Here is a 24,702-nt window from a genome sequence, read left to right on the forward strand (position 1 = left end):
TTTCATTCTGCTTATGCTGCTCTCCTTGCCCTGTCTGCCCATAAAGCTTGGCCAATCAAAAATCTCCATCTTTCAAAACCCCAGCCCCAAGAGCAAAAGTGGGAAGGTGGAAAGAGTTGGTTCAAACCCCAGCCCTTGCTGTGTGATGCTGGGCAAATCACTTAACATCTCTGGGTTGGATCAGATGATTTCTAAGATCTTGTCTAGCTCTGACAGTTTCACTTGAATCTCCTTCCCTGATCTCCAGGTTTTCACTCACTCATTCATTCATATGACCAATATTTTATAAATATCAATACCTACTTAAGTGTCGAATGCTGCTCCAGAGCCAGCACTCCCATCCCACTGATGTGTCTCTGACACTCACCTTTGTTCCCCCCAAATAGTCCTCTATTATGTGACCTTTTATGCATATTAGTCTTGTCTCCTTACAAGATTCTTGAACCCAGTGTAGCTCCTAGCTCTGTGCTGGGTGCACAGCATGTGCTTAGTAACTTTGTATGGAAGTCGAAATGAGCTGAATATAGCTGTCCAACAAGTGGAGCGGAGGGAGGGGAGCTGGCTTCCCATTTGCATGAGTGACTGTGGTGAGACATGAGGGACTTCTGGAGCCCATGTCCCTTCCCAGCAGCTAAGCCTGTGATCCAGGTACCTGCTGGGAGCCCTTGGGAGCAACCTAGAGCCTAAAAGCACCTGCTGATCTTGGCCCCTGCCCAGGTTCTGGGCCTCTACCCCCACAGAGGAGACAGATGTACCTGAGCTGGGTTGCAGGTGCTGCTGGCTAGTGACAGATGGAAATTTGATTAGGCTCCTTCTGGGTAGCCTCATTAAAGTCACGTGTGGGAGGAAATCTGGAGGAGGGGCTGGGGACCCTTTCCCACTGGGGCAAGAGAGCTGTGGGTACAGCACAGGCAGCTCCGCAGTCAAGCGTGGTCCCTCAAACCACAATCGCTCTTGGAAACTGCCTTTGGCACCTTCCAGGTCCCCAAGCTGGAGGGGAGAGGAGCTTGGGTGTCTGTCCCCTTGCTCGGGGTCAGCTAGATCTGCCCTGAGGAGCTTCCTGCTGCTTCCGGCACCCCAGGGCAAGATCAGCAGGTCTCCTGCCCTTCAAGCCTCCCACCCCCATCTGTTGGATCACAAGCCCTGATTGCAGAACCACCTTACAGCCCTCACACTCCTTTGCTATTACCCCTCCCAGGGATATGTGCACTTAGTACAGAGCCAAAAGAAGAGAGCCTTAAGGATGAACATCCAGGCCCTTGAAAGCCTGACAACGGGTTTGGAGTGAAGCTGATCTGAGTCTGGATCCTGGCTCTACCAGTTACTGACTGTGGGATCTTAGCAAGTTGCTTAACTTCTCTGAGGCTCAGTTTCTCATCTGTAAGATGCTGCCCAGTGATCCTCAAATCCCCCCCTACTCTATGAGTCCAGATGAGTCTTCCTTCCCCAAACACCTGTAGGCCAAGAACACTGGTTAAGCACACTGGGGCCCAGCAGAAACCAGATCTGTTCCCGGTGCTTTCCCTACCCACTTTGTGCATCCTTAAAGACAGGTCTTCCTTAGCCTGTGCTAACCCTTGTCCTTGGGACCTGGATCCTTGGGGGCTTCTCTGTATGCCCTGCTCTGAAATGGCACCAACTGAAGCAAAAATGAGACTCCAACCCAGGCTTCCTGATGTCTTTTTAGCAGCACAGCAGAGAAGAACCTGTTCAAGTGCCTCTGCTGGAACTCCCCTCCAAAAGGCCCAAAGGACTTATGTCCCCTGGTGCAGGAGGTGGGGGGCATGAGATGCTGAGGGGGCCTGTCTCAAGCACCCTGGGCTAAAATAGGCTCAGATAAGACCCTCCTTCTGGAATCCCAACCCTACAACGCCGCCTTCACATAAGCCTGGCCCCACCTCTAGGCACAGCCTTCCTGGCCTTTGACTCACGAGTCAGCAAGAACCTTGGGTCCCTGAGGGGAGGAAGGAGTTCTGGGCTGGGCCTGGGCCCGCACCCTTCCCAAAGGAAGGAGAACGATAGACCCCCGGCTTCCGGCTTCCTCTGGCAGCGGGCCCCCTCCTCCAGCTCCAGCTCCACTCTCTGCCCCCGGTTTTTGCATTTTAAATTCAGGACAGAATGTGATCTCTTGCAGCTCCTTGCTTTATCCCGTTGCTATTTAAATTACAAATCGGCCCCATCTCCCTGTCACTCTTTGGTTATTTTTAGCTTCTGGTAAATAGCAGCAGGGAGAGTTGGATCAGGTGCCCCTCCCTCGAGGAGCTTGGTACCCACAGTCCCATGCCCACAGCAGGGGGCACCCTCCCCTGCCAGCTGGCACCCCCAGTCGCTTCCCCCCAGCCCCTCCGTGGGGGTGGAGGGGGCAGGGGGAGGATTGCAGCCTGGGACGTGCACACAGGCTCAGCCCTTGCTATTACCCTTTGTTAAACTCTGCCACTCCCAGATCTCACCAGCCATCCATCACTCAGGGCGAACCTCGTTCAGGGGCCTTCCTGAACCTCTCCCCGGCCCCAACCCACAAGGAGGTCCAGCTATAGAGGGCAGAAGATCTAACTTGTGTCTCACCCACGCTACAAGTCAGGAACTTTACATCTCTTATCTTCTTTCATCTTGCCAGCCACCCTCTTGTACAGGTATTATTGTTCCCATTTTCCATAGAGGAAATGGGATCAGAGGTGAAAGTGATTTACCCAGCTAGGAAGGGGCAGAGCTGGAATTCGAACCCAGGTTTCTCTGACCGTGAAGACTGCATGCATGTGCATTGCACTGCCTCTTTCAGTACAACGCATGTGCCACTTTGCCCAATGCCCGTGTTAATTCCTAATGCCCACCATCAACTGTCTTTCCCATGTGTTTGTCCCATCCCATCTGCTGGTTCAGGGGTTGGCAAACTATGGCCAATGGGCTACATCTGGCCTGCTGCCTGATTTTGTATGGCTGTGAGCTAAGAATGGTCTTTACAATTTTAAATGGTTGGAAAAAAGCAAAAGAATATTTGTGACAGTAGAAATGATATGAAATTTAAAGTTCAGTGTCTATAAATAAAGTTTTACTGGAGTCCAGTCACGCTTATTGGTTTCCATATTGTCTGTGGCTGCTTTTGCACACTACGACGGCAGAGCAGAGTGACAGAGACCGTGTGACCTGCAGAGCTGGAAATATTTACTGTCTGGCCCTGGACCGAATCATACTTTTGTTGAGAGAAGAATGTTATCTCATGCTTCCATCTCATACAGTGTCTGGCCCAGGGTCAGAGCTCCAGACGGGTGCTGGTCCTCCTTCAAGGTCTTTCTAGGGCCACAAAAGCACCCAGGACAGGGAAGCCCCCTACCAGCCACACCCCAGTGATCCAGCTCACATTTTACCCTTGCTCTCTCTCCTCCAGCTTCTCCGCAGGTGAAGTCAGTGGTTTCTGAACCTACTTGACTATCAAAATTACCTGGGGAGGTTTTTAAAAGTTGGCATGCCCAGGCCCAATCCCAGACTCTCTGTATCAGGATCTCCAGGAAGGGCTTTAGAAATGAATTTAAAAGAGATCCTCAGCTGATCTGGTTTGGGAACCACTGGGCTTATCTCCAGAGGTTCAAGTTCTGCATCTTCTGACTGCTCCTTTTAGACCAAATCCAGTGTCCCTTGTACCCCTGGCTTCTCCCAGGCTGGAGGCCACCCTCCAATGGTCTCTTCAGCCCAACCCTGAGCATTTAGGACTTCCTTGAGTGTCTGGGAGTTTTCCTCAGGCCCAGATGCAGACACAAGATGTCCTCCCACTTCCCTCTCCCTGAGAGTTTCCACTGCAGAGACCTGCCAACTCTCCATCCCCCTAAAACAGCTGCCAGGGCTGCTTCCAGCCCACACCAGAGCTGTGGGGTGAAGGGAACCTATTTCCCAGAAACCTCCACGTCCCTAAAAGCTCCTACTGTGCTGCTGAAAACCCCCATCCTCACTTACGTCAGAGGCAGCCAGGCCCCAATCCCGCTTCTGCTGCCACCCTTCGCCCTCAGATTTTTTGCCCCCACATTTCTGTCTAAAAGCCTTTTCTCTCTGTGAATGGCTTTCAACTGCTTTTCTTAGCAACTCCTCACAGCGGGGTGGGAGGTTTAGTTGCAAGCCAGAGCTGCGTGGAGCTGTGGCAGGCAGAGGATGTGGAAAGGGCCACCTTGGGCCTGGCTCTTGCCAGCCCCCAGCGGCCTGTACGAGGAAGAGCAGCATTGGTCACAAGGCTGTTTAGGATGGCAGCCACAGGGGAGGGCTGAGTCATTCCACTGGGGTCCCCTGGGCAGCCCAGGGCTCTGTCTCTTTCCCAGGGCTTCCTCTCCCCTCTACCCAGGGTGCTCTTCTTGACCTGATGCTCTGTCCTGCTCTGGTCCTAAGATGGGGCTTCTGGCCTAACCGCAAGGTATGAGGAGGTGCCTCACTTGATCTGTCCAGGGGGGACAGCTGGCACCCGCCCTGGTGCTTCTTCTGCAGCCCTCACACAGGTGACCCGGAGGTCTCCTGATCTTTTCACAGCCAGAGACAGCTTGGTGACCCTGCATCCTTAGTGACTAGAGGCCTCAAGTTTGAGCTGTGGAGGGGCCTCCATTCAGGAACCACCCTGGGGGAATCCCAGCCCTTGTGGCTATCTCTGAGTGTGCGTGTGTGTGAGTGTGCATGTGCGTGTGAGTGTGCGCACACAGCATCTTCTATCTCAGCCTTTTGATTATTCTCTGCCCCCATCCCTCTAAGCCTCTACCCCACTCTGGCACTCTGGCTTCCTTTTCAGCTCCAGATGCTCTTTGTTTCTGACCTTGGGTCACCCTCTTATGTCATAGGTGAAGAAATGAGGCCCAGAGAGAAAGAGAGATTGTCTAGCTCAAGGACACACAAGTCACTGGCAGAGTGAGACTACAAGCCAGGCCTCCTGACTCCCAGACTAATATTTCTTTCATTCTATGCCCCATCACCCATCAGTCTCTTTGTACTCTCTCCTCTCCCCGGGGACTTTCACGGGCCCTTCTCTCTGCAGCTAGGGGACAGACGACGCCCTTCTCTCAGCACGGTGTTCTAGAAGAACTCAGTAATGTAGCCCAGTGTACTCCCGGTTCCTCATAGGCCCCAGACAGTGAAGGTAGGGCCCATGGGAACGTAACCTCCTGCCCGTTTATTCCGAGCGTCTCACTTCATGATGGTGGAAAAGTCCCCTCCTGTTCTCTCTCATCTTCCCCCCAAGTGATGGAGGCCCGATGGTCTCATAGCCATTAAAAATACTGGGGTCCTTCAAGCTCCCAGGACTGGGTCAGTTTTAGGAAACACCCTCCCAGAAGCCCCACGTAGCAGGGCAGCCTCAGACACATCCCAAGTCCTCGGGGTTGTAAACAGGAAATTTGTCCTCTCTAACCAGGCCGATGGTTTCAAGGACTGCAGACACCTCGATGTCCCTGCCGGACCCTCCAAAGGTCACTCTGGGCCAGGGGCTTTAGAGGGGCAGCAAGTCCTGGTTGAGGCTGTGGCCTGGGAGAGGAAGAGGATGGCGAGGGCTGCACCTGCCCTGCCTCCACCCCTCTCCTCAGATCCCTCCTCTGTGTAACGTATGCACCCTTACTGAGGGGCAGTCCTCCCCCACCCCATCCCAAATCATAAAAGTGGTCTCTGGGGCCCACTCCAGCTGATTCCTCTGGGCATAGGTGGTGGGACCTGGGAGGCTGGGACTCTTTCACAGGCAGAAGACGTTAAAGAAGATTCGGGTGGGAGTGCAAGTTTCAGTCTGCCACTGGGATGCCGGTGAAGGTCTGCTTGGGCAGAGGGGTCCAGGAGGGGATTCCTTCCCCCTCTCTGGGCAGCAGGGTCTCAGCCATGGTGGCAGCGAGCATCATTTCGGTCACTTCCACAGGCCAGTGCCTAGCACAGGGTCAGCCGACAGGAAAGCTCAGGTAAAGCCTAGTGAATGAGTAGGGGGTCCCTCTTTCCCCTAGAAGAAGAGCCAGGGGCATCTCCTGGCTCTCCCCAACAGATAGAGGTTCGTAAGGATCATGTCTTGGTTATTTTTCCCCTCAGCGCCCAGTACCATGCCTGGCACGCAGTGGGCATCAGTAATTTCACGTTGAATGAATAGGGCTTTCACTGTTCATTAGAGAAAGGGTCCCAGAAGCTCCCCCTTGGACACAGAAGGCAGAGACCCCTTGGTAGTCATTTCTGAATCCCCAGGGCCTAGAGCAGTGTCAGGCAAGCCGCAGGCGCTCAATGACTGCTGACTGAAAAGGGGAGTGGTCCCAAGCGCTGGGCTCCCCTCTGCCCGCATTCTTACCTGTAAGACACCTGCTTTCGTAGGTGCATCTGGCGGAACCGCTCCTCCACCGGGGGTCCAGCGGCCATGCCCCGGGGCGCCTCGAGCCATTGCTGCTGCGAGACCTCGGCCTCCGCCCCCCGCCGGCAGCGCCGCCGCACCACCTCCTCCTCGGCTGCGCGGCAGCCGCCGCCAGCCCCGTCCCCGCGGGGCCCTCCGCCGCCCGGCCCCTCGGCCATCCTGCGGCCGCCCTCTTCTCGCGGCTCCTGCGGCCTTTCGGGGTTCCCTGCTCAAGTTCAGTCTCCCTTCCTCCTGGGCCCGGGAACGCGAGGCGGAGAGGGAGGGAAGCGCCGGGTCCCGCACGTCCCTCCCGACGCCGGGGCTCAGACGACGGGAGCGGCAGCTGCTGGGCGCTGCGTCTCGGAAAGGCCGGCGGGGATCTTCCACGGCCCCTCGGGAGGGGGTCTTGGTGGGTGTCGGGGTGCTGCGTGGTGAGCGCTGGGGCGCCCCCCCGGACGGCTGAAGCCGGAGCCTGAGCGGAGCCCGAGCCCGGGCGGTGAGCGCGCGCCTGCAGCCACCGCCGCTGCCGCGCACCGGAGTGTCACCTTAGAGACACCCGCCGCCCGCGGGTCCGGTGGGGAGGGCGCCGCCCCGCCCAGCCAGCCCGGCTCGGGCACTGGAGGAGCGAGCCCGGCCCAGCCGGCGGCGGGCACGAACCCAGCCCTGGGCGCCCGCCAAAGCCCACCCCTGCGCCCCCTCCCCTGTACCCTGCAGCTTGGCAGCGGCCAATCACCGCCCCGCCCGTCACTCAGAGGCTGTGATATACCCACCTTGTCCCGCGCTTTCCGGCTTCGGCATTCGCCGCTGCGGCGGGCAGGTGGGGTGGCGGGGGCGGTGACACGAGCTGGCTTTAACCCCGTCGGCGCCACGGGACTTTACAGACCGAATTCGATTTGGGGAAGGGGCACAGGAAGGGGAACATACTCTGGGACGCCTGGAATGTGGGGATGGACCCGATTGCCGGTAACACTGCCTCTAGGCCTAGAGCTCTTCTCAACCCAACCGGGAGAGGGACCCAGCTCAGGGTGGGTGTGGGATGGAGAGCTTCCCGACCCTGGAGCCTGGCAGCCTCCTCAAGGCCCAGCTGCCTCTTGTGACCTGCCCCCCTGAGGCTCCTGGGCCAAGGTCTCCCAGAAGTTTGAATCAGCCTCCTGGGTCGGGAGAGGGGGGGACCCAACTCCGGCAGGAAGGACTAGAGGTCTCCTTGGGGTCCATCTTCTTCCCCCTAGAAATCCCATGGTTCCTCCTTGCATCATCTCCTCTTGTCATTGGGGTGTTCTTCATCTGAACCTTACATCTGGATGATGGTGGGACCCTGGTTAGCTTCTCAGGTCTAATGCCTCCTACCTACTACCGCAGACTCATCTTTCTGAAGTCAACCTTTGACCACAGCATTTACTCTCCCTCTGTAGTATTTAGTGGTTCCCCCTTGCCTATACTTCAGCCTGGCATTCGAGGCCTGCCTTGATCTTCCCACATCCTATCCTCCAATTCCATCCATTTCCTTCCACTCATCTGTGCTCCTTATTCTGGGAATTGGCATCAGGGCTGTACAGCATTGTTCATCTGAAATCTCCTTCTGTTGCTGTACTTCAAATTCTGAGGATCCACTAAAATGCCTCCTCTTCCAGGAAGTCTCCCTGGATGGCTCCAGCTGAAAGGCACTCTTCTTCCTCCCAGACCCCATTGCCCTCTGCACCCAGTGTCTAGTCTAGTCTGTCTTATCTTTCCCCACTGACTGTGAGCCCAGGAAGGTGGGAGGGACCAGACTCTCAGAGGTAGAGAATGGATTACAGAGGGGGGAGAGCTGTACTGCTCAAGGCTCCTCCAACTCTCACCAGCCCTACAGTGGCTGTCCTGCTCTGTGCTTTTGCTCACGTTGTTCCCATTGCCTGGAGTATGTCCCCTTCTCTGAAATCCTGTCCATCCATCGAGGTCATTCTCAGGTGCCACATCTCCCATGAACCCCTTCTGGCACTCCACTACAGATGCTGTCTCCCTCCTTCAACCCCATAACTATTTCCTGGACCCCTCTCTGGGCATTCCCCTTCACCCTCTAACAATAATTAACATCTCATTTGATTCTTACCACAAGCCTGGGTGGTAGATATTATCACTTCCTCCACGTTACAGATGAGGACCCTGAGATGTCATTCAAGTGATTTATTTGCTCAAGATGGCTCAGGTGAGGTGAGTGAGTGGTGAGCCAGGATTTAAATCTAGGTCTTTTGGCCCCAGAACTTATGCCCCTTTCCACTCCCCCGTGTTGCCTGCCACACAGTAACAGCCTCACATTTGCCCGTTTCCCTCGTCTGTAAACTCCCAAAAGGCAGATGCCTCAGCTCTGCCTCCCCCCTCTCTCCTGTTCAAGCAATCCCATCTTGGATGAATGGCATAAACGGAATTGCATTAAACAGCTTGGCCACAGGGGAGCTTCCTCCCTAAAGCCAAGTTCTAAAGAAGCCCTGTTGCTGGAGAGGGTGGGCTGGGGCACTTGGGAGCTCCTCCTTCCCCACATCTTTGCCCCTGAGATTGCCTTTAGGATTGCTGATTTTCCAAACACCCAGGCCTCCTATACCAAGAATTATGGTAGTTCTAGCTGGATTTGACGTTCCCTCACAGCTGCTTAGCTGCTGGGTTGCCGGTTGGTTTTTTGTTCAGCTCTTTCCTGCGGAGCTCTACCCGCTCAGTCCTTTTTAAAGTGAAGCTTCTCCACTCTGTCCTCACACCTTCCCCACTTAGGACCAGCTGCTGACTGCATTATTTTTTAGCTGTGGCTCTGCCCTCTTCCCAAGAATCCAAGGGAAAAATGAAAGCCCCCCTCGCTCCCACCCCGACCCGCTTGACCACCTTCTGCAGCCTCTCCCAGCTGCAACTATCTCCATGGAACGACTGCAGCCATCGCCTCTGTGCTCAGAAAATAAAAGCTAATGCCTTTTGAGTGTTTACTGCATAACTGACCTTGTGCTAAGGCCTTCATGTGCAAGCTTTCATTTACCCCTCACAGCAACTTTAGGAGGGTGGGTACTATTCTTCAGATGAGGATGCTGAGACTTCGAAAGGTTCGGTAATTTGCCAAGGTCTCATACAGAAGTGCAGCATGGACATCAGACCCATGCTCTTAACTGTCACTCCGATGACAGAGAGACTCGGACTCCTTTGGAGGTGAATTCCCAGCCTGTCTCCTCCATCCCAATGCCCCAAGGGGCACCTGTTACCCACATCAGATAGGTGCCCTATTTGGCCAGATGGCTTCTGGGGTGGTCCACCCTCTGGAATTGGAGCCTTGCCCTGGCCCATCCCAGCTCCAGGCATCGCCCACAGCTGCTCTCCCTGCTGCTAGAGCTTTGGTTTCCAGGTGTAACAAAGGGTTTGTTGTGGCAATCTGAGCAGGATGACTGGCCCCGTGAAAGCCATCACACGTGTTTGCGGCAAGGCCAGCTGCCAGGGCTGACAATAGAGTGCGGAGGCTGCAGCTCTATCACTGGGGCCATACTGGGGATGTGCCCCCTTAGCGGCAGCGACACAACGCTGAGGAGGCGGGATGTCAACAGGTGGCTTGTGCGAGGGGATTAACCCTGTCTCCTAACATAGGTGGGGAAGACTGCCTGGGTTGGACAGGCATAGGGTGGTGACCGCAGATGACCATACTTTGACCAACTTGCCAAACCCTGGGCTCCAGGACGCCCCACTGCGCTTGGATCTTGTGCAAGAATAAGAAGCTCGGCTGCGGGGAAGGAGGGAGGAAGGCGTGCTGGGATGAGAGCTGGAGAGCCAGAGAGGCAACATAAGCTCTGAAGCCAAACAGACCTGTCTTCAAATACCCACTATGCCACTTACTAGATGTATGACCTTGGTCAAGTCATTTCACCTCTCTGAACCCCACGTTCTTCACCTATAAAAATACTCACCCTTTAGGATTATTTTGATTCCTAATTGGGACATGTAAAGTTCTCAGTCCAATGCTTGGCGGATGGTCACAAATCAATAATGGGAGGATGCTAGATTTCAAGCCCTTTGCTATCAGGAGCTGGGTCTCGTTTGTGCTCCAAGGTCAGCGTGGTGCCGTGTACATAAGGGATACTCCGTAAATATTTGGTTTTTTAAAATTTGTATTATTTTAAATTTTTGGCTGTGTTGGATTTTCGTTGCTGCGTGCAGGCTTTCTCTAGTTGTGGCGAGTAGGGAATACTCTTCATTGTGGTGCATGGGCTTACCATTGCGGTGGCTTTTCTTGTTGCATGAGCTCTAGGTGTGCGGCACATGGGCTTAGTATTTGTGGCACCTGGGCTTCAGTAGTTGTGGCTCGCAGGCTCTAGAGCACAGGCTCAGTAGTTGTGGCACACGGGCTTAGTTGCTCCGCGACATGTGGGATCTTCCTGGACCAGGGATTGAACCCGTGTCCCCTGTATTGACAGGCAGATTCTTAACCACTGCACCACCAGGGAAGTCCCAGTAGATATTTGTTGAAGGATGAGGCTTTGTCTCCCACTCCTCTGAGTGACTATTTCAAACTCTCCCCCTTCTCCCCAGTGCAACTCCCATGCCCACCCTCCCCATTGCCCCATCCCCAAACTTCACAGCCACATGGGGGCTCCCTCAGTTTCCTGTCTCTCCATGTTCTGCACTCACAGCGTGCCCTCCATTTCTGTCTAGGCTTCTCCAGTCCTAAGTGCATCTCTTGGGACTTCCCTGGTGGTCCAGTGGTAAAGAATCTGCCTTGCAATGCAGGGGATGCGGGTTTGCTCCCTGGTCAGAGAACCAAGATCCCACATGCCGCGGGACAACTAAGCCCACACGCCACAACCACTGAGCTCCCGCGCCTCAACTGGAGCCCGCGCCGCAAACTACAGAGCCCACGCGCTCTGGAGCCTGAGTGCCACACCTACAGAGCCCACACACCCTGGAGCCCGCGCACGCCACAGCTAGAGAAGAGAAAATCCGCATGCGGCAACTAGAGAGAAGACTGCGTGCCGCAACGAAAGATCCCACATGCCTCAACGAAGATCCCATGTGCCGCAACTAAGACTGGACGCAGCCATAAATAAATAAATAAATAAAATTAAAAAATAAATCAATCTTTTTAAAAAAAAATCAAGTATTTCTTTAAAAAAAAAAGTGGATCCTTCCACCTGCTCCCTGGATCCTTTCCCCTCCCCTACCCACCCCCATCATCCATCATCTTCCCTCTCTATTGGGTTTTTGTCTTCTAGAAATAACCATGGTCCACTCTCCCCCATCTAAAAGAGCAGCCCCAAACTGCTCTTGATCTCACCTACATCCCCCCTCTAGTTGCCACCCTCTGTGACAAGTGTTCACTACATCCCCCGTCTACCCCAGTCTTCACATCCGACCCACCTGTTCTCACTTCCACCTGGGTCTCACTTCTGCCCCAGTTCTTCCCTACACAGCTCCAGCCATGGTCACTGGTGACCTCCTCATTATCAAAGCAAATAGACATAGTCTTCTCATCTTTTCCAACCTCTCAGATAGCATCTGACACTTGTGAGCACTGTTCCTGGAAGCTCTCTCCATCAGTTTCTGGGGCACTCACCTCTCCTGGTTTTTTTCCCCTCTCCGACCATTCCTTTTCAGCCTTCTTGTTCACTCCTCTTCCTCCACTGTCTCTTAATGTCCAACTTCCCTGGAGTCCTTCCTTAAATCTCTCTTCGGTTTATGCAGACCCAAGACTTTAACATACCACTTGGATGCTGACAATTTTGTAATCTGCCTGGGATCCCTTTCTGCCAAGCCCTAGGCTTGCATGCTAATGTGAACATTCTACAGGCAGCTCAAATGCAAGATACGATAAAACGAACTCTTTTTCTCTCCAAACCTGCTCTTCCTCCTGCATTCCCTGTCTCAGTGAAAGGTCTCATCCACCACCACCGTGGCCTCCAAGTCAGACACCTAAATGTCATGCCGGGCTCCACCCTCCCTCTTGCACTCCACAGCCAATTTGCTGTCAAAGCCTGTTGATAATTCCTTCTAATTATCTCCGGAATCTGTCTCATCTTCGCTATACCCCCCTGCAGAGCCCCAGGACAGGCAAATGTGATTATCTCACACTCCGGCTTAAAAATATTCAGCGGCTCTCTATCACCTTCAGGATAAAATGTTCTTTCTTTAGATCCCTGCAAGGGCCCTACTTTCTATCAGGGCCGGGATGAGGGTGAAGCAAGTTGGGGCTCCTAGGGTGCCAAATTTAAGGAGGTACTCACTCTCAGGGCTGTACAAGTGCCTCCTTAAATTTTGCACGCTAATCACCCCCTTGCCTCACTCCGGTCCTGGCCCTGCTTTTCATGGCTCTGTGTCTGCACCTGACATTTTCTCCACCCCAAACACCCTAACCCCTTCTGTACCTCGCCAACTCCTACCCATCCTTTAAGACTCAGTCCAAGTTGCCCTCCCTGACCCACAGAATCTGAATTACATGACATTCTTCTGCATCTCCTTAGCATCCTGTACACCCCTCCGTCACACTGGCTGTGATGACTGGTTTACTCCCCAGCCTCCTCCACAAGCCTGGGGGACCTTTGAAGGCAGTTGTTGAATGACTAATAGAGAGAATGGATGAATCAATCAGGAAAGGGGGTGTGCTAAAAGTTATTGTTAATAATCATCATAGCTTTGGCCCAGAGCCCAGACTTTAATGGCCTTGCTGCAAAGGCCTGTGTATTCTAGCAGTTAAAACTGATGCCCAGCAGCAGGCAATGAGGTCCCCATCAAGTGGTCAAGATGAGGCTGTGGGAGGAGGAGGATAGAGGATGGGGCTTGAAGGCCAATTCTTTTTTTTTTTTAAAGATTTTTTTTTTTTTTGACGTGGACCATTTTTAAAGTCTTTATTGAATTTGTTACAATACTGCTTCTGTTTTATGTTTTGGTTATTTGGCCGCAAGGCATGTGGGATCCTAGCTCCCCAAGCAGGGATCGAACCCGCACCCCCTTGCATTGGAAGGCAAAGTCTTAACCACTGGACCACCAGGGAAATCCCTTGGAGGCCAATTCTGAGGCTCCATAGTTCTGTCTGGTCTTGTCCATCTTTTCCTCTGGTGGGCGGCTGGCCCAGGCGCCATCCCCACCACCAGGCCCCCTTCTTCCGAGTATGAAAGTATCATGCCTGCATGATAAAGTCCAAATGCCAGAGCAAGGCATTCAAGGCCCTTCTGGATCTGGGCCCTGATCACTCTCCAGCCTCAGTTCTCAGCATCCTTGCTCTTTACCTTCTGGCTGTTCTGAACTATTTGAGGTTTTCTTGAAGTTTTCCTGCTCTCTCTCCCACCTTTGAGGCCTTAGCCCAGGCTGTTTCTTTCTGGAATGCCCCTTTCTCTCTCCTGCCTACTTCCAACAGTCCTTCATGTCACCTCTTCCAGGAAGCCCTTACTGCTTGTCTGGGTGAGGCACCCTCCTCTGTGCTTATAATAGCACCCCTAGCTTGGCCCTTAGCTCACTGTACTGATACTGCCTCTAAATGCACAGCTAATCTTTCTCAGAGCCAGTGTACGTTGGGCCCTGTTCTAAACACCTTATATGATTTACCTCATTGAATCCCTACAACAGCCTCATGTTGTAACTGAATCTTAGTTATAGCCTCTTTTTACAAACAGAGAAGTGGAGGCTCAGAGAGGTTCAGGTTACGTAGTGTCTTTAGTTTCCTACACTGCATAACGAGTTACTACAAACATGGCTTAAAACAACACATGTATGATCTCAGTGTCCATGGCTCAGATCTGGGTACAGCTCAGCTGGGTCCTGTGCTCAGGCTCTCACCAGGTGGCAGTCCAGGTGTTGGCTGGGCTGGGGTCTCATCTGGAGCTGAGGCCCTCTTCCAAGCTGCTCAGGTTGTTGGCAGAATCCAATGCCTTGCCACCATAGCATGAGGTCTTCAGCGCCTAGAGGCCGACCTCTCCATGTGGTTCACAACAGTATGGCTGTTTGCTTCTTCAAGGCCAGCAGGAGACTATCCCTTCAGGAAGGGCTCAGTCCCTCTTTTAATGGCTCTCACCTGATTAGGTCAGGCCCACCCAGGATAACCTCCTTTTTAATGAACTCAGAATCAACTGATTTGGGACCTTACTTATACCTGCAAAATCCCTTTACTTTTTCCATAAAAGGTCACCTAATTATGGGAGCGACATCCCCTCACATTCACAGGTCCCCTCCAGACCTTAGGGGAAGGGATGAAACAGAGTGTGTATGCCAGGGGGCAGGAACCTTGGAGTCATACTGGAATTCTGCCCACCGCACATAGCTAGCAAGTGGCAGCTCCAGTAGCCAAACACAGCTCTTCTTACTCTGAAGCCTGCGCTTTTAATCCAGCTGAAGCAAAGGATACAAGAACCAAAAAATTGGCAGGTCTTAGGAGGACCAACCTGAGTACGGCGTGTACAGTGCCTGGTGCAGCGCCTGGCCACCCTAGGTGCTCGTTATCGCAGTTACCACCCCCTAAAGGCCATCTGGGTGGCTTATATGCCTTTCTGCTTCCATACTCAGCAATAGTAGGTACTTGGAGGAGCCTTCGGGTGGGGGAATTGCTGCAGAATTCTTTGGCCATCTAGTTTGAACTCTGCACCTGGCTGGAAGAGGGAACTCAACGCAAATGCTTTCTCAAACCCCTCACCCCCAATCGCCTCCAGTCAGAATATAAAATCAACTTACCCTTCTTAACTCCTTCATCCTTCAGTCCCACGCCCCGCCCCTGCCCCCAGCCCAACCGTGAAGAAAGGCACAAAGTCAGGAATTGATGCTGCATCTTTTTTTTTTTTTACTTATGCCTTCTTAAAGCATGTGCTGAGCTGATGGGTGAAGCAGTTTGGCAATTAAAAAGGCCCAGCGGCTTGGGCAGCGGCAGGGGGAGGCCAGGTGAGGGGTGGGGGGGACCCTCTTTCCTGGGCCAGGGAGCAGCAAAGCCTGCACTAACTTCATAAAATATAAAACAAGGGAGAGGTGAAGGTCGGAGGGAGACTTGTAAAATACAATATCTTAGGGATTGGCAATAATAAAAAATAAGGTTCATTATTTACAAACAATTTCTGTTCTTGGTCTCTGTACAGTGGGGGGAGGGGTGGGGTGTGTGTGTGTCGGTCTGTTGACACGTGTGTGTGTATGTGTGTGTGTGTGTGTGTGTGTGTGTGTGTGTGTGTGTGGCGGGGCTGGGGCAGGGAGGCAGTGGTCCTGTTGGTCGTTATGAGAAAGGTAACCCAGTGAGTGGTTTATCTGAGAAGGACGGATGGCTGTGGAGTGGTGGTGAGAACAGAGCGGTTGGCCTAAGGGGACAGTCCAAATGTGCGGGGAGAGGAGAGGCCCCAGTCAAGATCTGGGGCAAAGGTGGGTTGAGGGGAAGACGGACCCCAGGGGGCAGGGGTACTAGCCGGATCCGGGTTAGTGAGCAAGACAACCCCTCTTCTGAGTGCCAGAGGGTACGTCCTGTGTCCTGCGTCTTGGCACGGCCTAGGAGAGTTTGATGGTGGTGTTGGGGCCCAGATCCCTAGAGAGAGAAGAGAAATCAGGGGTGACTCTGTCCAGGGAGGACCCTCTCGCCCCTCTGCAAGCTGGATCTGGACACGGGAGGGACGGGGCCTTGGGAGGGTGTGGCTGAGGACATGGGGACCGGGGGCAGGCAGAGGGCGGGGGGAGCCTGGGACCCCAGGAAGGGAAGGGGTCACCCACCCACCTCTCGTGGAACCACTCCTTAGGGTGGGAGAAGTCAGGACTGGTGCTGTTTCCACCGACGTCCTTGGGCCAGGCCTCACTCAGGTACTTGCTGGTCTCGTGGGTGCTGTCCAGGTGGTCATGCTGCAGGTGGTCCTGGGGTCGCTGCTCCGCCGGCCCCCCGGGCTTGATCTCCCAGCCATCCGGGGGCTCCACGGGCAGCAGGGCGCTGCGGCCATCCTCCCACGAGCCTGCCCCCTCATCATAGAACAGGAGGCTTCGGGAGGGCACTGGAGAAGGAGCTCAGGGTGAGCCACGGTGCCAAGAGGCTCCCTCCCCATCCAGGCCACATTCAGGGCCTGGTGTTTAAGGACCTGGGCCCTAGAATCTTACGGGCCTGGATCTGAATCCCAGCTCTAGCAATTCTGAGCTGTGTGACTGCAGGCAAGTCATGCCTTTGCTTTCACCTTTCTGAGCCTCAGTTTGCTCATCTGTAAAATAGGAATACGAGGGTCAACCTCCCGTTGATGTGAGGTTTAAATGAGATAATAGAGTGATTGAAACTGCACTCAGAGAAAGTTAGATCTTCCTAAGCAGAGGGTACTGGGCTGCGGCATCTGAGACGTGGGTTCTGATCCTATTGTACCACTCACTTTCTGTGAGACCTTGAATAAATCTTCTTCCTGTTCTAGGCCCTAATTTGCCCTCCAGGGAAATGAAAAAAAAAAAGAAAACACATTTTTTGGATATCTATCACGTGCCAGGCATTGTAGGCATCCTTTAACCTATATCAAATCATTGACAGAAACTCTTGGAATGAGATATTTTTAGCTCCATTTCACGGAACAGGTAATTGAGGCTCCAGGTTGCCAGGCACACTGTCCCAGGCTAGTCTGCACTGAAGGTGAGATGCAAACCCAGGTGTGCCTGACTCCAGGACCCACCACCTCCCTTCTCACTCTCAGGGCCCGGATCTCACAGTCTATGTGAGCGGAGCCCCTGGAGCTGTGCGGTGCACCAGCTCTGTAATCCAGCCTGCCCCAGAGGTCATCTCTTCCTCTTCGCCCTGCGGACACTGGGCCTGAAATCCACTGCGTTCGCTCTGAGGGGCTCATTCACTCCCTCGCTCCTCTGGCTCCTCTGACTCTGGTTTTGTCCATCAACACTCTCTCTCTCTCCCCCTAACCCCAGCACCCCCCGCCCCCCGGACCATTTCCATTCCTTCCTCTCCAAGGTTCCCTATACCTCCCAACACACATAGGCCACTCAGGCCTTGGGAAAATGGACACATGGCTCTCAAGACCTTACATCCCTGCCACCCACCTCCCTTAGTAACTGACCTGTTCTCTCCTTCTCAGGCTGCTCTGGTCCAGGGAGTGGTTTTCACTCCCCGCCTCTGCTTCCTCTTCCCCTAACCCTCCCCACGCCGCTTCCTCCCCTCAAGGCCCTGCAGGCTTAGCTCATCCTCCCTGCAGTATCCCTCCTTCTTGAAACTCACCCCTCCCCAGCTCCTCTCTCTCTGACCTCCCATCTGTTTCCTCTTCCTCCTCCTGCCCTGCTGGATAACTCGCTCCTGGTAAATGATGAGGGACTGTGTGGAAGTTCCTCCGTAGGTCTATCTGAAGTATCCTCTGCTTCTGGAAGCCCATACTATTCTTTGCTGCACCCTATACCAGTTCTCCCCTTGCTACTGTGTGTTGTATCTTTTCTCTCCTCTTGTGAGCTCATCAAAAAGGAAGCGATTGTGTTCATTTAGTAGGTGTCTGCTGTGTACCAGGCACTGTGCTAACGGCCTTTGTGCACCATGTCATTTAGTCTTCACAACAAATGTGCTCAGGAAGTGTGGAACTTGTAACTCCCATTTTCAAGGTAAAGAAATTGAAATTTAGTGTGCTTAAGACACATGCCTGAGGTGACGCAGTGAGTGAGTGGCAGATATGACTGACTCTGAAGCTCTACGCTCTTAACGATCCTTACAGTCCCCTGTGGGATGGTAACCATCTGAGCCCACACTACCACTACCCCGCCTCTGCCCATGGCAGACATTACCAGTGGATCCTGGCACTCCTTCCTGTTGATCCTGAATGGTGCCTCAGAGTCCTTCTTAACACAATGCTTCAGGCAGCCACCACCGTCTTACGGAAAATGTCCCTGGAGCTGAAACTGATTTGCTATCCCAGTTGTAAAATACTGATGGTGCTTAGCAGATGTCCCTACCAATTGGCACCATAATACATGGGGGCTAGGGTGGAAACATTCCTGTTATTTCCTAAACCTACCCCCGCAAGCCACGCCTGGGTGGGCTGGGAATCAGGGGCTCTTCACTGTAGTCCTAATTCTATAACTAACATTGAACACATCATAGACCCTTTGGGGGACTCAGTTTCCCCATCTGCAAAATGAGGAGGTAGAATGAGACGGCGCCAGCCCCAAACCTGGCTCCTCTCTTGTGTCTGGCTTCTGCCCAGAAGTTGGGGCTGGCATGGGGGGAAGGCAGCCTGGCTCAGAGCACTCACTCTGACTGGCAGTGTAGACGCTGTCAGTGGCCATGGGGTCTTCCTTCACAGTCTGGGAGCCGGAGGAGAACTCAGGGAGGCAGGGCACGAGGGAGCCCAGCACCAGGACGAAGCACAAGGCTGCCACCTGGTAGTGGAGAGAGAGCGGAGGGGCTGCAACCTTGGCCACCCTAATCCTCCCCCTGCCCCCGAGCCAATGGGGGCAAAAGGCTCAATATTTTTCCAGGAAAGCTGCTCCCAGAGCCAACCACCTCCTGCACGTGGTGGAGGAGAAGGTAGAGGCTGTCGGGACATCTCAGCCCACTGTAGGGGGGCCGCCCCAGGCAGTGCTAGAAAAGAGGGGGAATTGGCCAATGTGGTTATCACCTATGGGGTGGAGGAATCAGGAAGGGAAGGAAGGGGTAGGTGTGGGAGGAGGCTGAGATTGGGGCAAGGGAGGGGGACGTATCTTCACACCAGATTCCCAGCAGGATTCCCAGGAAGGCCGGCCCGCAGGAGGAGGTTAAGAGTCACAGAGCCCAAACTAACCCCTGCCTCTACTGGGGCTTTGCCACCTGACAGCTTGAGGATCTCGGAGGGCCTGGGGAGTGATTAGCCAGGAGGCAACAGGCTGTACAGCTCCAGGAAATGTGGAAGAGGGGCTAGCAGAGGCCTGAGCCACAGCCTAGGCACCCACCCTCCATGCCAGAAAGAACCAGGTCCATACTTCCCCACATCCCCCCAGGCCCATCACTCCACTCCACTGGGCCTGCAGAAGCTGCCTCCTCACGGGACTTGCCCTGCCATCCTCTAGCTGAGTTCACGTGAGTCACTACACATCCACACCGTGTTAGAACTGGTCAGGGAAGGTCATGTTCTGGAAGGTTCCATGGACTTGGGGAAAGAGGCTGGGGTCTGCTGCAGCCAGTGCACCAGGTACTAGGATGGTTTACTTTGGTGACACCGCCCACAATATGGCCAGGCCCTCAAAGCTCTGCCCACCGCCCCCCGTAGAAAGCCAGCCTGGGGAAGACCTGTCCTCCTGTGGCCCTGCGGTGAGGGAACAGCACCTACCATGAGGCAGGTCCCAGTCTGGGTGGCAGCCATCTTGTAAGGTCTGGAGATCTTGTTGGTGACCAGAGTCTGGAGTTTCTGCAGCTGCTGGAGCAGGGTCCTGAGGAGGGCACAGCGGTCACCTGGCAGGTTCTGACCCAGCAGGAATCTCTGCCTCAGGGAGCTCTCCCGGGGAGGAGCTGGGCAGCCTCCAGACTTGGCTTCCACGCCAGGTGCCCGTTTCAGTCAAGACAGAAAAGGTCACCTCTTGCGTGGCTCCTCTGTGGTGCGGCTGGGGCACCCTATGGAGGCTCAGAGGTGCCCCGTGACGCTCCTGGCCAAAGGGGCGGCTGGAGGCGAGCCTGGACCACCTCAGCTGAGGCCACTTCCTTTTTCTTACCCTGCACCAGCCACAGCTAAATTGACCCTCCCTCCTTTGTATCCACGGCACCTTGAGCTGATACGAAGGACACGTCTGGCAGCTGCCTGGTACATGGTGAGGAGCAAGTGTCCAGGAAATGGTAGCTACCAGTTTCGTTAATTTTGTTGCTGTTTTTGCTTTTATCACAGCACCTGTAACACTTCGTTTATTTATGAATGTCTATGTCAGTCTCCTTCGCTAACTGTGGGCTCCCTGAGGGCAAGGACTGGGTCCCTCCCGGCGAGAAATCCTCTGGGTACCCACAGAGGGTGCCCAGCCCACCCTTGGTGAACAAATGTTTAATTCTCTCTTTCCTCCACCCAGCCGGTCGGTGGGGTTGCAGTTCCCAGAATGTACAGCAGGTGGCGAAACAGCTCCAAGGGCCTCGCCCTATTTGGGACTAGGGAGGAATCTGGGCCAGAGGAAGGGGGTGAGGGGTGAGGGCTCCCGCCCCCTGTCCCTGAGTCAGGGGGGCATTCTCCAGGTCAATCAGGGGAGTGGCTGGATCCCGCTGGAGAAGCTGGGGGAGAAGGAAGGAAAGAAGGAAAAAGCCTTCTGTTGAGCACCTGCTACATACTAGCTGTTGTCTGTTATTTTAATTACTCCCAGAAAACAATTATCACTCCCACAAACCTACTGTGGGCTCATGGCTGGTCACTATCAAGAATTCAGAATAATAACAAGAAAAAACGAAGAAGAAAAGCTAACATGAATGGAACATTCTCAAATGCCAAGGACAGTGCTGGCCCTTTACTTGCTAGGTCTCGTCACATCGTCACATGAATCCTGGGAGATACTGCTTCTATCATCTCCATTTAGACAGAGAAACTGGGGCCCAGAGAGGTGTACGTAACAGTTTTTCCAGGATCACAAAAATGGCACCCAGAGTTGTGACTTTACGTGGCTACTGCATGCCAGATCCTGTGCGGGTTCCGTACTAATGTTTCTCAAACTTAATTGTGCAGGTGAATCACCCAAGGATATTGTTGAAATGCAGATTCTGACTCAGTACGTCTGGGGAGAGTCCCGAGATTCTGCATTTCTTTCTTTCTTTCTTTTTTTTTTTTTTAAGATTTTTTTGATGTGGATCATTTTTAAAGTCTTTATTGAATTTGTTACAATATTGCTTCTGTTTTATGTTTTGGTTTTTTGGCCGCGAGACATGTGGGATCTTAGCTCCCCGAACAGGGATTGAACCCACGCCCCCTGCATTGGGAGGCGAAATCTTAACCACTGGACCACCAGGGAAGTCCCCTGAAATTCTGCATTTCTAACAAGCCCCCACGTGATGCTAATGTTGCTGGTCTGAGAAACTCGCTTTGGGTGGCAAGCATGTACACCGGTAGGTTCTAACTTTAGGGTGCATCAGAATTACCTGGAGGGCTTATTAAAACACAGATCATTGAACCCTCCCCCTGGAGTTCCTGATTCAATAGGTCTGGCATGAGGCCTGAGAATAAGCATTTCTAACAAGTTCCCAGGGGCTGCTGCTGTGCTAGTCTGTATCATCACGTTTAAGCACCTCACCAGCCCTGTCTGGTATCTAGATGGGAAACTGAGGGTCCCAGGCTGCAGAGCCCCTGTTTCTGGGGTTCCCATCATCCTGAACTCAGTGACCTCTCCTCTCTCCTGCCTCCCAGAGCTATGCCATAGCCAGGCACTGGCTGCAGAAGCGCAGGGGCCGGGGGGACGCAGGTGGCACCACCCACCTGTTGGCATTCTCCAGGGTCTCCACCTTCTTCCACAGTTCGTTGTTCTCGGATGTAAAGGTCTCCACCCTGCGGTGGCCAAGCAGGCACAGGCTCAGGGGCAGCCCCAGACTCACTGCTGCCCCCTTAGCCCTGCCCACCAGCATCCTAGTCCCCATGCCCCCCGCCCCTGTGAGAGAGGGCTGGGGAGAGCAGGCCGGGCTGGGGAATGGGGCCCAGGCCACCCGAGCCGCCCACCTGCCCAAGACCTCTTACTTCTTTTCTAGACACTCCACGTACTCCTTCTTCTTACGGCGGCTCTCCTGGGCCGAGATCTAGAGGGGGAAGCCCCCAAACAGGAGTTACCACGCTGCATATCCACTTCCTGGGGCTCCCCAACTTCAGGGCTGGCATCACCAGGGGAGCCCCAGGGCAGGGGCAGGGTCTGGCTCACGCTTTACCTTGTTCTTGATTTTCCTCCGGACCCTCTTTAAGGCCTTCTCCTCAGCTTTGGTGAGGGGGAGTTTCGTGGGGATGGGGTAGCCCTCAGCAATCAGGGTGCGCTTTTCCTCCTCCGTCAGGAGCAGTGGCCCTGACGTCCCCTGTAATTTCTGTGGGAAGGGGGACATGATAGTTAGGAACCAGACAGCCCTGCATTCAAATTCAAGCTCTGCCATTTACTCTTCGCATGACCTGGGCAAGGCTCTCAACTCACTGAGCCTCAGTTTCCTCATCTGAAAAAGGGGCAGATCTGAATTAAATCCAATAACATGTATCAAGTGCTCAGGACGTTGCTGGGAGCCTGGCATGTTTGGCCCTCAGTATATTGCTGGGGGTGGGGTGGTCCCGAGATCCCATCCTGGAACCCACAGCCTCAAAGCTTACTTGTCCAGGGCCCCCTAAACAGCACCCACCTCAGACACCCACCACCTCTTGACTTGGGAGGTTCCACACCCATCCCAGTGGATTCCGGGCCTCCTGAACATTGTTCTCCAAACAGTGCTCTTTGGGGGCAGCCTGGGCCGTCCCCTTGAAGGTGAGGAATGTCAAGTTCTAGTCCTGGCTCTGCAATAGTGTGCGTTAGGCAGGCCTCTTGGACTCTCTGCCTGTTTCCTATTTACCCCAAGGCACGATTAAAAGATTGTCACTCCCATCTGCCGGGCAGGCACCTCTCTGAACTCTGATGGGGGTGGGGATCAGGCTTAGGGCTCCCCAGGCACTCAATTCCTTGACTCCAGGGTCAATCCACCCCCAGCTGCTTACGTGAGGGGCAGTGAGGAGGGGGGAGGTGGAGATGGCTGTGGAGGAGCGGGCCATGGGCCGGATGGGGCTGGAGGGGGGCAGAGAGCGGGGACTCTGGGAGCCGTCACTGTCGCTGCCATGGCTGCTGGGGGGCGTCGGAGGCATCTGCACCAGGTCCTCTGGGGAGAGCAGGAGAAGCCAGGTTAGCAGGGTGGCGCCCCAGCTCTGGTCGCACAATCAGAGTTCAGCATGGCATGGGCCTAAGCCAGCCCGGACTGACTGTGGGACTGGCTGCTGGGGCCTTGACCGCTATAACATCAGAAGCCCCTCTGCCATGTCAGAAAGACGAGCTGATGTCCCAGAAGACAATTCCTGAGTGCCACCCCATCTCTGACTCCACAGAAGCCTGGCTCCTTTAAGCCTGGTTCTTGGTGGGGATATCACAGAGGCTGGATTCTTGGGGTCCCTCCCCTACCCCTGACTTCACAGGGCTCAGGATCTTTGAGCCTCCAACTTGGCAACCCCAGGAGGTGACTGGAGTCTGCCCATAGCAAGACCCATGGGGATCAGGCTGGGCAAGCCGCAGCCTCTGTCCCTTTCTTTCCACTGCAAAACCCCAGGGTGTCCATTTTCAACCTCAGGGTAACAGGACAGCAGGCACTGGGCTTTCAGCAGACCCACCAGGAGCACTGCTCTCCCCAGCATGCCTTCTGTGCTGCCTCTCTGAGGCCACAGCATCAGGAAGATTGACGCTCTGCAGGTGGTCAGGAAGAGGCCTGGGCAGAGCCAAGAGGACCAAGAGCCTTGCTGCAGGGAGAGCTCCCAGGCCAGCACTGCATGCACAGATTTAAGTCCAGGTGCGGGAATCTGGAGCTGACTGCACCGCAGAGCCGGGCTGAGGCTGGCAGGAGGAAGCACTGCATCCTTCCGGGCTCGGCCCATGACTGCCTCCTGCAGGAGTACCCTCTCCCTTCTTTGGCTCTCATTTGCCTATTATGGATGCCAGACTGTAAAGACCACTGAACTTGGACTCAGAGAGACCTGAGTTCAAGTCTTGACTGTTGCACCCCACAACTGTGTGACCTTTAGTTATGTTTACTTAACCTCTCCCAGCCTCACTTCCCTGCTGAATGGGGGTGAAAGGACTCCTTGCATGGAGCCAGGAGGATGCAACGGGCTAATGTATGGGAACACGCTTTATGAATTGAAGGGCACTCTACAATGTAAGGTGTTTTCACACTGGTCCCTTTCTACCTCCTGTTAATTCTGTATCTTCTCTCAGAGGCTGGGACCAACTTGAGGGTGAAACTTGGGCCTTATTCATCTTTCTAAACCTTGTGGTACTTAGTCCAGGGCCTGAATAAGCACAGTAGATGCTTAATCAATGTTTGATGAATTAATGAGGTGGGATTGGAAAGATTCAGTTAGCCCTTTCTCTTTCTGGTCAATCCAAGAAGCTTCCTCTGTTCTCTTCTCCCCTGTCAGGTCTGGGGATGTGCTTTCAAGGCTTCCTGGGGATCTGCCATCTTTAATCCATATCACTGCTGTATAATTGGTGGTTTGTCTGTGGTTCACACCACTCTGTGATCTACTTGGGTACAGGGACTGTCTTCTCTCTCTGCTTCCCCAGCTCCTGGGACTAGGAGATGCCCAGTGAACTCTAGTTGGATGGATGGATAAATGGATAGATGGATGGATGGACAGATAGATGGATAAATGAGTAGATGGATGGATGGATGGACTGATGCCTATAGAGTGGACTTCAATTAATGAGTGATGGGAGGGGTGAGAAGGTGTTGATAATAGTGATGACAGCTGTAGATTGTGTAA

General features: G+C 54.0%; 2 protein-coding genes across 3 annotated transcripts in view; both read right to left on the reverse strand.

The window, feature by feature from the left end:
* DGKZ (diacylglycerol kinase zeta) overlaps positions 1–6,516 on the reverse strand; it is a 41,804-nt gene extending 35,288 nt beyond the window's left edge. Inside the window, exon 1 of the mRNA XM_057552266.1 lies at positions 6,284–6,516. Within this exon, the coding sequence (XP_057408249.1) occupies positions 6,284–6,501 (218 nt within the window). The 5' untranslated portion in view covers positions 6,502–6,516. The remainder of the gene's footprint in view (positions 1–6,283) is intronic.
* An 8,546-nt stretch (positions 6,517–15,062) lies between these two features.
* The window catches only part of CREB3L1 (cAMP responsive element binding protein 3 like 1), a 35,729-nt gene continuing 26,089 nt past the window's right edge, over positions 15,063–24,702 (reverse strand). Inside the window, exons 5-12 of one of the 2 annotated variants that reach the window (XM_057553243.1) lie at positions 22,894–23,051; positions 22,092–22,241; positions 21,907–21,965; positions 21,652–21,720; positions 19,543–19,642; positions 18,490–18,616; positions 15,992–16,263; positions 15,063–15,809 (exon numbers count right to left, since the gene is read on the reverse strand). In XM_057553243.1, the coding sequence (XP_057409226.1) occupies positions 15,507–15,809; positions 15,992–16,263; positions 18,490–18,616; positions 19,543–19,642; positions 21,652–21,720; positions 21,907–21,965; positions 22,092–22,241; positions 22,894–23,051 (1,238 nt within the window). In that variant the 3' untranslated portion in view covers positions 15,063–15,506. The remainder of the gene's footprint in view (positions 15,810–15,991; positions 16,264–18,489; positions 18,617–19,542; positions 19,643–21,651; positions 21,721–21,906; positions 21,966–22,091; positions 22,242–22,893; positions 23,052–24,702) is intronic. The other variant, XM_007181140.2, reaches the window with a different exon arrangement.

The sequence above is a fragment of the Balaenoptera acutorostrata genome, chromosome 9, assembly GCF_949987535.1.
Source record: "Balaenoptera acutorostrata chromosome 9, mBalAcu1.1, whole genome shotgun sequence".
NCBI lineage: Eukaryota > Metazoa > Chordata > Mammalia > Artiodactyla > Balaenopteridae > Balaenoptera > Balaenoptera acutorostrata.